Consider the following 13372-nt stretch of genomic DNA (forward strand, 5'->3'; position numbering starts at 1 on the left):
TTTAAAAAAAAAGAAGAAGAAAGAAAGCCAGGTGTGGTGGTACACCCCTTTAATCCCAGCACTCAGGAAGCAGAGGTAGGAGGATCACCGTGAGTTTGAGGCCACCCTGAGACAACATAGTGAATTCCAGGTCAGCCTGGGCCAGAGTGAGACCCTACCTTGACAAACCAAAAAAAAAAAAAAAAGAAAGAAAGAAAGGTGGGCTAGAGAGATGGGTTAGTAGTTAAAGTGCTTGCTTGCAAAGCCAAAAGACCCAGGTTTGATTCCCTAGGACCCACATAAAATAGATGTACAAGGTGGCACATGCATCTGGAGTTCATTTGCAGAGGCTGGAGACCCTTGTGCACCCATTCTTTCCCTCTCTCAAGTAAATAAAATAAAATGTTTTTTTAAAGATAGAAAAATAAAGACTTTAGTCCCAGCTACAAACTTCACCCTGACAATTCTAGGGGGATAAAATGATGTTCACCCCCAAAAGATGTACTGTGATTCTCTGAGTACTAGGATTAAAGATGAGTTTGTTTTCTTTGTACTTCCTAGAATGTACGCTTCTTACATTCGTATATAAAGCAAAGGAACAGATTCTATTGGGAAAAAAATCCTCTATACCAGCTGTTTTATTTTTCTTTGGACATCCAGCATTGTGTTGTAAAATGAAAGTCATGCCTATACCCTTGCATCAGTCCCCAGACATAGCTTGGAGTTCACAGTTCTTTCCCATTGCTGCTTCTAAAGATCTGCCAATGGGAAGAGATACCTACCCTGAAAAAATTTACAGTAACAAAGATAGGAAAGAAGATGCCAGCCAATTACCTCAACAGCAAGGAGGGGCTGGTCATCATGTTCCATAGTTTCCTGCAGTCAAACCTTGATGTATGCTTGTTGGGAGGGGAACTGTCTGCTTAAGTCCATCTAGAAATTCTGTGTTCTTGCACTGATGCACATTGTTCTGAAAGTTGGGAGGATCCTGTTTTCTAGATTTGTAAGGATCAAGTAAAATATAATAAGTACAGACAAGTATCTGGGAGGAAACCACCCCTGGAGGAATCCCAGATCTTCTCAGGAATGAGAGGGAGAACACAAGATTTTTATTTAGCTAGCCTGGAGCTTTGACAACCCCAAATGCTCACTGACACGAGCTCAGCCCGTGAGCCAATTCTGCTGCTGTCTACTGAGCCCAGGTTGTATGGAGCATGAGATGAGCAGACTGACAGCAAGGGCACATGTGGGTTGTGACCCTGTTCTTTCTGCAAAATGCTTCCATTTCTTATATCTCAGGCTGACCTATTGCTGGATACAGTGGAACTCTTCACATCAGTGGGTCTTACTGCTTGAACTTGAGGCCACCACACCGCTAATCCACAGAAAACTCCTGTTTACATAACAGAGTCTGTTGGAAGAGGCAGGTAAGGCCCTTATTAGCAGTGCAACTCTTACTGATCACTGTCCTGTATCCTTTGCAGTGTCCCTTTGTGATGGTGCATTTGTCTATGTCTTAGTTGGTACACAAACAAAACTCAATGGTAACATGTTTAATGAAATACAGCAGACTCATCAAGTAATCATGGCCTGAATGACTGCTGAAGACAGGTTGAGAAGGGTAACTTTTGAGGAAGTTAATTTTTAAGGTGTATTAAGTCAGTCATTACATTACTAAACACAGAGTAAAAGTTAGAGAGGCAAAACAGTAATTGAATGACCCATGTTTGGTAAATAATGTCCCAGAATGTGCTAGCTTGCCAAAATCATTATTTTCCTTCTTTCTTTTCTTCCTATTTTTAGTCTAAAAATCTCAGGATGTAAGTCCATGGAGAATAAATTGCTTACAAGAAAAAATAGTTGTGAATAGTTTTAATAATGATTCTAGTAACTCTTAGACAATGTCAACAGAGACTTATTGTTTCTCTGGTACAGAGCAGATCTGCTTATCTTCTCTTTAGATCTGGGCTTCAGAACCTTCATGTGTTCTCTTATGGAAAGCAGAGCTCCTGGATATTTATACACACAGGCCTAGTTGTTGTCACATCCACCATTTCTTGTGGTCTGTGTGTGTATGGGTACCTGTGTGCAGACATTATATGAGTACACTTGTATAAGATGGTAACAAGATATTGTGCCACTTCTAAGCTACTCTTATATTTATATTAAATAATGACATGCTAATGTTGGTGGCCCATAATTCTCCATTTTATATTAACCACCCAGCCCAAGTAAACTGTTTTTTGATCTCTCTTAGATGGAAATCCTCTATGAATGTGGAAGCCATTAGCAGAGTAATTGCTGTCTGTTGCCATGACAACCAGCCGTTGCAGTCACCTGCCTGAAGTCTTGCCAGACTGCACTAGCTCTGCTGCGCCTGTGGTGAAGACCGTGGAGGGTTGTGGCAGCCTAGTGAATGGGCAACCACAGTATGTCATGCAAGTTTCAGCCAAGGACGGGCAGCTGCTGTCAACTGTAGTGCGGACTCTTGCCACCCAGAGGTAATACCACAGTTAAGATAAATGAATTTGAAATTGATCCAGAGAGCTGTTTGTCAGATGGAGAATAGTAAAGGGAATGTAATTAATGCTCAGGTATTGTGTCAAGTAAAAGGAAATGTTGGACCAAAAAAGACAAGGGAGGCTACATAGATTTTCTCATTGCTGTTTCTGTAGCAGTAAGCATAAAACCAAAACTCCTGTTGAGTGTTTCACTTAAAGTCATTGTGAAGCCAGGCCAGGGAAAGATCCCACAAGACCTGGCACTGCTTGCTTTACATTTGTTGTTGTTGTTGTTTGTTTGTTGTTTTACCACTGCTATGATAATTGTGATCCTGTTGTCTCCAGCAACTAACAAAGCAAGCCTTTTGTTAGGATAAGGTGAAGAAGGCACCTGATTTCAGGTGACTTAGCCAAAGTGTTTGGGATTATGAGAAAAACCTGATGCATGAGGGTTGAGATAAGGGCCTACACAGCCCTGGATGGCCTCAAACTTGCTATGTATCTGAGGATAGCTTTGAACTCCTGGTCCTGTTGCCTCCACCTCCCAAGAACTGGAATTGCAGGGATGAACCACCCACCCAGATTTGTGAGCAGAACTTTTAAAGTCACATTCCCAGAGTTCATGCTGTGGATACACTGTCCAGGGCTACTCCTCTGAGGACAAGTCTCCTTTTGCCATATAGGAGTCACTTCTATCATCCCACTATACTTCACCCACTATAGCCCACTCCTGACCCTTCACATACACTCCAACCTATGAAGTGCAGCTTCCACAACCTGTACTCCTGGGTGAAGATGGGTATGGACACAGAACATCTGGTAGATCACCTGCCTAAGGCAGGCTTTGTCTCCTCTTGTGCTCTTGTGCCTAGTGGCAGATTGGAAGCTACAGGCAGCCAAGCTAATGGGTATGCCTTGACTTCTCCAGCTTTCTTTCAGAATAAGTGTGACTTCTGATCTTTGAATATAAAATACATGTTGCCACCAGACTTGACTGGCCCTCTCAAGTCAGTATTGACACTTCTTAGGACCAATTATTTATTCCTCAGCTGCTTGCCTAAGTGACCCAACAATGCTTTGATTATAGACATAGACCCAGAGGTCCCCATACGTGCCTGCTGCAAGACTGTTGGTTATATCATGACCAGACATGGTGATCCCAAGACATGGAATCACATCCATGCATATTGACCATATGTCTTCCATTTAAAACATATGTGTCTGGCTGTCAAGAATATATAACATATATTTTTCTACTTTTTGGAGAAACTTCAACAATTGGTTAGGGTGCAGAATACAGTGAGATTGTACATGTCATTGGTCCTCCATGAACCAAGACTGTAAACTAGGTGTACTGTCCCCTTGGCAGCCCATAAATGCCATTCTTGTCAGCATGAGGGAGCTGGATTGAAGGGTCTGAGAGCTGCTACCAGTGTATAATGTCTGCCTGTACAGCCTTTTTACTCACTCCATCACCACACAGAGCTACAAGCCAGAAGGGTGCAGTTTTGCATGCTTCTGGCTCAAAATGAACAAAGGAGGCCATAAGAAAAATGCAAACTCTGTCACCTTCCTTCCCCACCCCTATCTTCCCCAAACATGAGTGGGTCTTTGGGGGAAGTGAGAAAGGAGTCATTTCCTCTTTTGATCCCCTTCCACTTACTCATTCTCGGGATCATTCCCAGAGGGACCTTTGGGAATCAGCAGTGTTTCCATGAATCAGAGATGGTGCTAAATAAAATAATGGGACAAGGACCTAGGTTACTGTCATGTTTTAGGAACTTGGGGAGAAAAGGGTCACATGTGATGACATTCTTAAAATCTAATACCCAACAAAGAATAACACAAAAAACATTGGCAGTTGTCAATCAGAAAGGGACATGGCCTCTCCCACTGCAAAGAGGACATCTCAGGTTGATACTTCCATTGTCCACAGAGTTACATGTTGAGGGCCATGATACATGATTTTACATGGCCAGAGTTATTCCACAATGACACTAGCTAGCATGAGCTAGGCACTCACTGTTTTCTGGTCTCTGTAGCTAACAGTCACAGTAGTGAAGGCACCATTTTTGGTTACATTTTAGAGAACAGGAGACTAAAGTAGAGGAAGATGAAGTTACTTGCCCAAAGCTAGTAGACAAGTCATTTGCTCAAACCCTAGAGCTGAAGTTGAGCCTGATCAGCTGGATTGCAGAGCCAGGAACCACTAACTATTATGTGCCCTTCAAGAAAATGTGGTTTTTTCCACAGCTATAAGAACTATAGACAGAGGGACCTCACAGGACAGTTGCACTGCCCACTTTCAGGGTAATGTGTTTGGCATCAGAGAGTATATTCCAAAAGCTCAAAGGCCCATCGACTGTCAATGCTTGGCTTTATGCCCAGCAACATCTGCAGTTCTGTGTGGCAGCTTCAAGGTTAGTTGCTAGTTCACTTTTCTGCTCTCATTCTCCCACAGTAGTGAAAAAAGAAATGAAAGAAACTTTTGGATTTACAAAAGTATCCTGGCCTGATTCAAAAGATGCAATTTGCCTAGATCTATAATCGATGTCATTTCAAAAGAATTCCTGTTCTTAATGGTGGTGGATGATTTTATTTTGTGATGGTAGTTTGCCTGAACTACTTCTGTGTTCAATAAAAATCAAATGTTATTCATTTTCATTCAGTCTGGACCATTGAGCCTACTTGGCTACTTTGATATTGACCACTCCTGATTTCATTATGTTGACAAAAGTAGATGGCCCAAATGCTCTGCAATGCCCAAGAACACTGATCCCACTGCCAAAGTCAAGTGTGAAAATCTAAGGGACTTGGAGTCAAGGTAGAGAGGGTAAAGAGGAGTATATGTGATCAAAATACATGATGTACATGTTTGAAAATGTCATCATGAATCCCATTATTGTGTACAATTAATGCATTCTTATAAAAAAGGGGGGGACTGGAGAGATGACTTAGTGGTTCAGGAGCTTGCCTGCAAAGCCTAACAACCTGGGTTTGGCTCCCCGGTACCCACATACAGCCAGATGCACAGTGGTGAATGCATCTGGAGTTAGTTTTCAGTAGCTGGAGGCCTTAGCACACCCCTTCTTTCTCTCTCTCTCTCTCTCTCTCTCTCTCTCTCTCTCTCTCTCTCTCTCTCTTTCTCTCTCTCTCCTCCCTAGCAAATAAATAAAAATACTTTTTAAATAATTTTTTGGTTTATTTATTTATTTATTTGAGAGTGACAGACAGAGAAAGAGGCAGAGAGAGAGAGAGAATGGGCATGCCAGGGCTTCCAGCCACTGCAGATGAATTCCAGATGTGTGCGCCCCCTTGTGCATCTGGCTAACGTGGGTCCTGGGGAATTGAGCCTTGAACCAGGGTCCTTAGGCTTCACAGGCAAGCGCTTAACCGCTAAGCCATCTCTCCAGCACTAAAAATACTTCTAAAAAAAGAAAAGAAGCATCATGGCGCACACCTTTAATCCCAGCACTCGGGAGGCAGAGGTAGGAGGATTGCCATGAGTTCAAGGCCACCCTGAGACTCCATAGTGAATTCCAGGTCAGCCTGGGCTAGAGTGAGACCCTCCCTCGAAAAACCAAAACAAAAAAAGAAAGGAAAGAAAAGGAGGAAATACAAGTGATTAAAACACATGAAGCATATTTAAAATCTATCAAATCACAAAGATACCACATCTTCATTTTGTTTTTTGTTTTTTTTTTTTCGAGGGAGGGTCTCACTCTGGTACAGGCTGACCTGGAATTAACTATGTAGTCTCAGGCTGGCCTAGAACTCTCGGCGATCCTCCTACCTCTGCCTCCCGAGTGCTGGGATTAAAGGCGTGCGCCACCACGCCCGGCTTTCACATCTTCATTTTGAAATGAACAAAAATAAAAGAAAAATCCTAACAGTCCTGTCCAATCTGTGCCACTAGGTGACCATATACAAAATAATGTTTCTACTTGAAAGTATTTCAATAAATAAATGAAGAAACAAGTGATAGAAATAACGTATTATTTGTCTGCCTTTAATGAAATAACAGGCCAAGTCACTAAGAGTCACTGGCTTCTGACTTCACACAAAAAGAGAGATGACCAGACACCATGAGTCAGCATTTTGAGAAGTATAATGTGGGCCCATATATATATCTTTAAAAATCTAAGAAGCCTTACAGCAGGTGTCTATTTTGAGCAGCCTCCACTGGGGAAGGCTCAGAGACTGCAGAGCAAGGGCACTGCACATAGGTGGGGAGTCACAGCCCAGTGACCAGCAGATGCCCTCCTTTTCTTGCAGCCCCTTCAATGACCGGCCCATGTGCAGGATCTGCCATGAGGGCAGCAGCCAAGAGGACTTGCTCTCCCCATGTGAATGTACGGGGACCTTGGGGACAATTCATCGGAGCTGCCTGGAGCACTGGCTGTCATCATCAAACACCAGCTACTGTGAACTCTGCCACTTCAGGTTTGCAGTCGAGCGCAAACCCAGGCCATTAGTGGAGGTCAGTAAGTGGGGCACGTCCTTAAAACTTAGCTGTAATGAGCAAATGATGCCTACTTTTTATGCCCAGATCACAAATTCTATATGACTTCATACAGTGTGAGATAACAAGTGTGTGTATGTGTACATAAGAAAGAGAGAGGAAAGCAGACAGACACAGAGAGAGCTTACACCAGTTCAACAGTGGAAAATTGATATCCTCCATAAAGGTGGAAACACAAAAGTAAAAGAAATCAGTATGAGGAGAAAGGGAAGTTTAGAGATGTCTCCATGATACAGTTCCTGGGAAATGGAACATACAGAGCATACATATACCATCTAACCAACTTGGAGCAAAAGATAAGTGGGCATTTGGTTAAGTTATTGCAGCTCTTGGAATTACTGCAAGGATTAGAGAATTAGAGGGTATAATTTAAGAAACATTCAAGTGTTTAAACAAAAAAAAAATCTTAGTTTCTAGAAAATAATACTAAACTTTCTCCAGCTAATTGCCTTGCATGGCATTTCTTTTTGTAAAAGGTATGCTTGTCAACCCAAGACTTTTATTTAGAACCCAGGGCTGGTCTGCTATTAGAAGAATTGGGGGGAAAACTATTAGATTATTTCCACCTTTCTTATATCTCCAAATTCATCTATTAATTAACTCCTGGATATTGACTACAATAACCATGTATATTGCAAAGTAAAGATAGTTGAAAAGGCCAAAGCATGTGTGTAATACAGACCTGCTGAGAATCTTCTTTTTATTTCTATAGCCATCCCAGGGAAGCCTGAATTTAGAACTTGAACTTGAAATTAAGAAGCCTTTCTTGGAGACCACTTATTAAATGTCGGGCCAAGACACTGAAAGCTCTGCACAAGCATCCTCTTGGTTTTGACCTTGAGAATTTGATCAGAACCTATAACTGGAGCCTCTTTTAGCTGTGACACTCTTGCCAAATGGCACAACATTTATTTGACTTGCCTCAGCAGACTGCCTCCTTAAGACTCTGGATCAAATGGTCTCTTAATTTAGCCATCTTACCACTTGACATCCACTTTCAGAAATTCATATTTGTAGAATGCCTGTCAGGAATTTGACCCTGTGCCAAATTTACTAGGACTTGGCACTTCAGAACTCCTCCACAGAGGGGGAAATACATTGAAATAACAAACAAAAGGAGATAAAGAGTCCCTGAAACCAATGGCAAAAGTAAAAAGAGGCCTATTTCTCCTTTCCAGAAACTTTTGGACTCTCCCCAATTTGATATTACAGCCTCTCCAGGGAAGATGGCCTCCCAGAGTGAGGAAATAAGGCTTTAAATGTATTCTATACAGTGGCCTGGTATCTTTCCAGCAGAAACAAAAACTTGAGCTTTGAATTGTCAGGAATCCAAGAGAGGAGAGTACTATTCCTGTGTTGTACATGCCTTAGTTTTTTAAACACATATGTATGAAATCACCCAGTGAACCTTTTCCATCTCAGAGGGTAACACACAGAAGTTTCTTCAAAGTTGCTGAAGTCAGCTCACAGACTGACTCCAAAATCTTAGGCAACTGTCATTAAACAAGGAATTAAAACAAAGACCTTGAGAATGTGTGAGATGCTCTATAAGATTTATAGGGCTTCACCTACGAAAACTTCACCCAAACGGTCACTAGTGGTGAAATTTTCATTGCACAAATGGAATGTGACAATTTTCAGAGTTAATGATGATTGAACAAGTTGAAAGTGAAAGGCAAACCTTCTCAGGCTGGGGGAGGCTGGCCGTTTGATCATCCCATGGTGAAATGAACTTGCTGTTTGACCACAAGCAATAAAACGTTGTCTGGTTTCTCAGCTGGAGGACAAATGAGAACCAGGTGCAGAGACCTTTAAACAAATGACATTACTAATTGACTTTTCCCATTGTACCAAAGGGCAGCCTGTTCATAGTGAGCATTGCTTCTCAATAGTTTTTCTTGAGACAAACATGCATCTTTTTTAGAATGCTAACCAAACCCACCTATTTGAGTTAAGGATTAGGAGTATTGCTACTTTATTTCTCATTTTTAATATTTTAATTGCCTTAATCATTGCTTTGTTTACCCATTGGATCTGCCTTCTCATTAAAGCAAGGAAATTCTATAGCATTTAATCTTAAAATCAGTATGAAAATGGCAGTTCTTGGTGCTGGAGGAAGCAGTTTATTTAATATTTTATTTATTCATCTGAGAGAGAGAAAAAAAAAAAGGCAGATAGAAAGAGAATGGATGCACCAGGGCCTCCAGCCACTGCATACAAACACCAGATACAGGCACCACCTTGTGCATATGGCTTATGTGAGTTCTAGGGAATCAAACCTGAGTCCTTAGGCTTTTCAGGCAAGTGCCTTAACTGCTGAGCCATCCTCCAGCCCTGAGGAAGCAGTTTTAAAGTCATTCATAATTTATCTGTCAGCCTCTTGATACTAACATTGGTTGAAATTACTTCAGCATCTCAGACTTGCACTTTTTAGTAAACCCTCTCATCCCTTCTATTCGACACAACCCTTCAATCTCCTTCACTTCTTAGTCCTAAAGCATTTCTTCACTTCCTTTTTTTATACCCATTTAACTATAGCCAGCAGTTAACTGTTCTTTTTTAAGTAGTCAGGAACCCAGGACTACTGCATATACTCCAGCTACTACATGAAGAGTTTCCCTGATAGGGTGAGTTTCTATTCAGAGGGACCAAGACAATGCTGATTTTTATGAGGACCTCCAAACTGGGCATCCCCTCCCAACTTTGCCACTGACCATCTGTGTGGCTCCACTCAGTTTCTCTGAGCTTTCCCTAGGACAAGGGCAAGCTAGGAGCTCTCTATGTCATCCTGGGTCTCTATAAGGCTAAAAGTTCTTATGTCAAATATATGTATATATGCACATATATACATGTATGTTTTTCTAGGTCTAGATAGTGCTCAGTGTTAGGGCACTTAACTACTGTGCAAAAAGCCTCTGGGTTTGATCTGCAATACACATACAAAACAACATACATTCTATACTTAACTATACCACATAGTATACATATTTTATAGCTCAGTAAATTGATTATATGTGTGTTTATATACCTATAAGCCTTCTTAGCTACCTCACATGCCTACCCACATGGTAAAACTTAGTCTTTTAGTCTCTTTTGGTTGGAAAATTGCAAATTTTAGACCCTAAATATTTTCTTACTACAAGTAAGCCAGTTTATTAAGAGCTATCTTCAACCCAAGAGATCTATATTACCATCATGTAGTTTAGTCAGATGTGGATAAATTTCTACCATATTCCAGCTTTGTGCAATTCCATAAGGTCCGTGTCCAATCATACAAAGCTTAAAAGGGAAACATTTAAACTGTTTATAACAAAAAGAAAGCACCATACACTTCCTACCTCCATAGCCAGTGCTTCTGTCATGAAGTCTGTGTGGACTTTGTAATTGATGGAAAATGTACCCAGAGGCAATTTATAAGATGAATTACCCCCAAGAATAATGACCCACTAGAACATAGTAAATAGATAGCCACTAACCATAAAAGGATTCACTGAATGACCAGCCTAGGTGGTTTTATGGTCTCCTTCCTGCTCATTTTTAGTTTTGCTCATTTCTCTTGGTAAGGTGAACCCCGATAGCATTCTGCCATAACAAAGGGTAAGATACAGTAAACCAATAAAAATAATGATTTCAGACCCTGAAGTGTGTGCTGGGACTCCAGCCTATTATGATTGTGGTTCTGACTGACCAGTTTGCCAGGGAAGCCCATCTGACTGTACACAAATAGAGTTCTAGAAACATCAGCCTAGTGATGGAAAATCTGCCAGGCTTCACTAAGACATATGTCTGTCAAATATCTACCCTTTCCCAGAAAACTGAGGCTCAACAATGTTGGATTAAAATGAAACAGCCAAGAAATTGTGGAAATGTGATAAAAAGACTTTCTGGGGTCTGATCTTCCTCTAATCAGAGAAGCAGGTGATTTTTCACAGGAGTGATTAGGTTTCCACATTCCTATTTCCTTTGCACAGACCTGGTTGATGGATAGGAATTGTATGAACAATTTAAAAAGCAGTTCCCTGAGTCAAAAGTTTCATTAAATGGAAGGTAAGAAGTGTTTGCACACATACCAGCTTCCTAGAACAGTAGGATGTAAAGCTAGGGAGATAAGGATGAAGGATTTTTTTCAGACTTTTTATTTATGACTCTATTTTAAGTCACTAGAAGAAAGGTGTTTTAACGTGTGCCCTGGATTCAGTATAATCTCCAGGAATACAGCAAAAAGAGAACACACAGAGCAGGGAGAGCTACATGGAGAAGCCCCTTTGTACCATGGAGATTGTGATTTAATACAGTCAAGATTTAACTCCATATATGCATCTGTATAGTGTGTGTGCGGTGTATACATGTGTGTGTGTGTGCAGATGCACATGCCCTGTGTACATGTGTATGATGGCCAGAGGAAGACATTGGGTGTCCTCCTGTATTGCTCTTCTTATTTCTCTGAGACAGAGATTCTCACTAAACCAGGAACTTAACTGTTTTTTGGCCAGACTGACTGCAATCCTCTGTCTCTGACCCCCTTAGGGCTACAGTTTCAGGCATGTACAGCTATGCTCAGCTTTCTTACATGGGTACTTGGGATCAGACTCAGGTCCTGGTGCTTACACAGCAAGTACTCTTACCCACTGAGCCATCTCTGCAGTCCCCATTTTTTGAATATTATATTTACTTGAGACAGTATGGGCATACTAGGGCCTCTTGCCACTGCAAATGAATACCAGATGCATGTACCACTTACCTGGGTGTCGGGAAATTGAACCCAGACTAGGTTTTGCCGGCAAGTACCTTTAATCACTGAGCCATATCATTGAATGTATGTATATATACATAAATATACATATATATACACATATATACATACATACTTGCATATATGTGTGTATATATATTTACTTTTTATTTTTATTTATTTGTGACATAGACAGAGAATGGACACACCAGGCCCTCCAGCTACTGCAGATGAACTCCAGACACATGTGCCACCATGTGCATCTGGCTTATATGGGTTCTGGGGAATTGAACCTGCCTCCTTAGGCTTTGCAGGCAAGTATCTTAACTGCTAAGCCATCTCTCTGGTCCTATATTTACTCTTATATCTGACTTAGGTAGAGAAAAGATTGTATTCATTTTTAGGTTTTTTTGGGGGGGGGTTGTTTTGTTTTCTGAGGTAGGGCTTCACTCTAGCTCAGGCTGACTTGGAATTCACTATGTTAGTCTCAGGGTGGCCTTGAATTCACAGTGATCCTCTTACCTCTGCCTCCTGAGTGCTGGCATTAAAGGCATGCACCACCATGCCTGGCTTTGTATTCTTATTGTATTGTGGTTTTATTTCTTTTCTTTTTTTTTTTTTTGGTTTATTTTTATTTATTTATTTGAGAGCGACAGACAGAGAGATAAAGAGGCAGAGAGAGAATGGGCACGCCAGGGCCTCCAGCCACTGCAACTGAACTTCAGACATGTACGCCCCTTGTGCATCTGGCTAACATGGGTCCTGGGAAATTGAGCCTTGAACCAGGGTCCTTAGGCTTCCCAGGCAAGTGCTTAACCACAAAGCCATCTCTCCGGGCCCTTTTTTTCAGTTTTAATATTCATCCCATTAAAAATGTGAGCTTGGGCTGGAGAGATGGCTTAGCGGTTAAGCGCTTGCCTGTGAAGCCTAAGGACCCCGGTTCGAGGCTCGGTTCCCCAGGTCCCACGTTAGCCAGATGCACAAGGGGGCGCACGCGTCTGGAGTTCGTTTGCAGAGGCTGGAAGCCCTGGCGCGCCCATTCTCTCTCTCTCCCTCTATCTGTCTTTCTTTCTGTGTCTGTCACTCTCAAATAAATAAATAAAAATTAAAAAAAAAAAAGATTAAAAATGTGAGCTTAACCAGGCGTAGTGGTGCATGCCTTTAATCTCAGCACCTGGGAGGCAGAGGTAGGTGGATTGATGTGAGTTCGAGGTTACCCTGAGAGTACATAGTGAATTCCAGGTCAACCTGGTCTAAAGAGAGAGACCCTTCCTTGAAAAACAAAACAAAAGAAGTGCTTTTCTTTCAGAGTATTCACTTTTATGAGCAAACCCTTGTTGTAGTGGGGTAACTGGGGAATTATACCACTGGGGATATAAACTGATCTGGGGAGAATCCCAGGTGAATGCCATTCTGGGGAGCAGATAAACCTCTCCTTGTCTGAGTGAAGATCAGTAAGTAAGGCATGTGGATCATAGTCATGACATGTGGAAGGGGAGTAAGGCATGTAGATCATAGTTATGATATGTGACAGGGGAGTAAGACATGTAGACCATAATCTGGTCATGTGACAGGTGAGGTTTATTGGATTGACAGCCTTCATTTTTGTTTCACCAAGGTGGGATCTCACTCTAGCCC

At 41.6% G+C, this 13372-nt stretch overlaps 1 protein-coding gene across 3 annotated transcripts in view; it reads left to right on the forward strand.

Annotated features, from left to right (window-relative positions):
- Marchf3 (membrane associated ring-CH-type finger 3) overlaps window positions 1-13372 on the forward strand; it is a 146753-nt gene that overhangs the window by 108205 nt on the left and 25176 nt on the right. For 2 of the 3 annotated variants that reach the window (XM_045131401.1, XM_045131402.1), the window contains exons 2-4: window positions 1279-1406; window positions 2237-2480; window positions 6756-6960. In XM_045131401.1, coding sequence (XP_044987336.1) covers window positions 2293-2480; window positions 6756-6960 — 393 coding nt within the window. In that variant the 5' untranslated portion in view covers window positions 1279-1406; window positions 2237-2292. The remainder of the gene's footprint in view (window positions 1-1278; window positions 1407-2236; window positions 2481-6755; window positions 6961-13372) is intronic. The other variant, XM_004669179.2, reaches the window with a different exon arrangement.

The sequence above is a fragment of the Jaculus jaculus genome, chromosome 12, assembly GCF_020740685.1.
Source record: "Jaculus jaculus isolate mJacJac1 chromosome 12, mJacJac1.mat.Y.cur, whole genome shotgun sequence".
NCBI lineage: Eukaryota > Metazoa > Chordata > Mammalia > Rodentia > Dipodidae > Jaculus > Jaculus jaculus.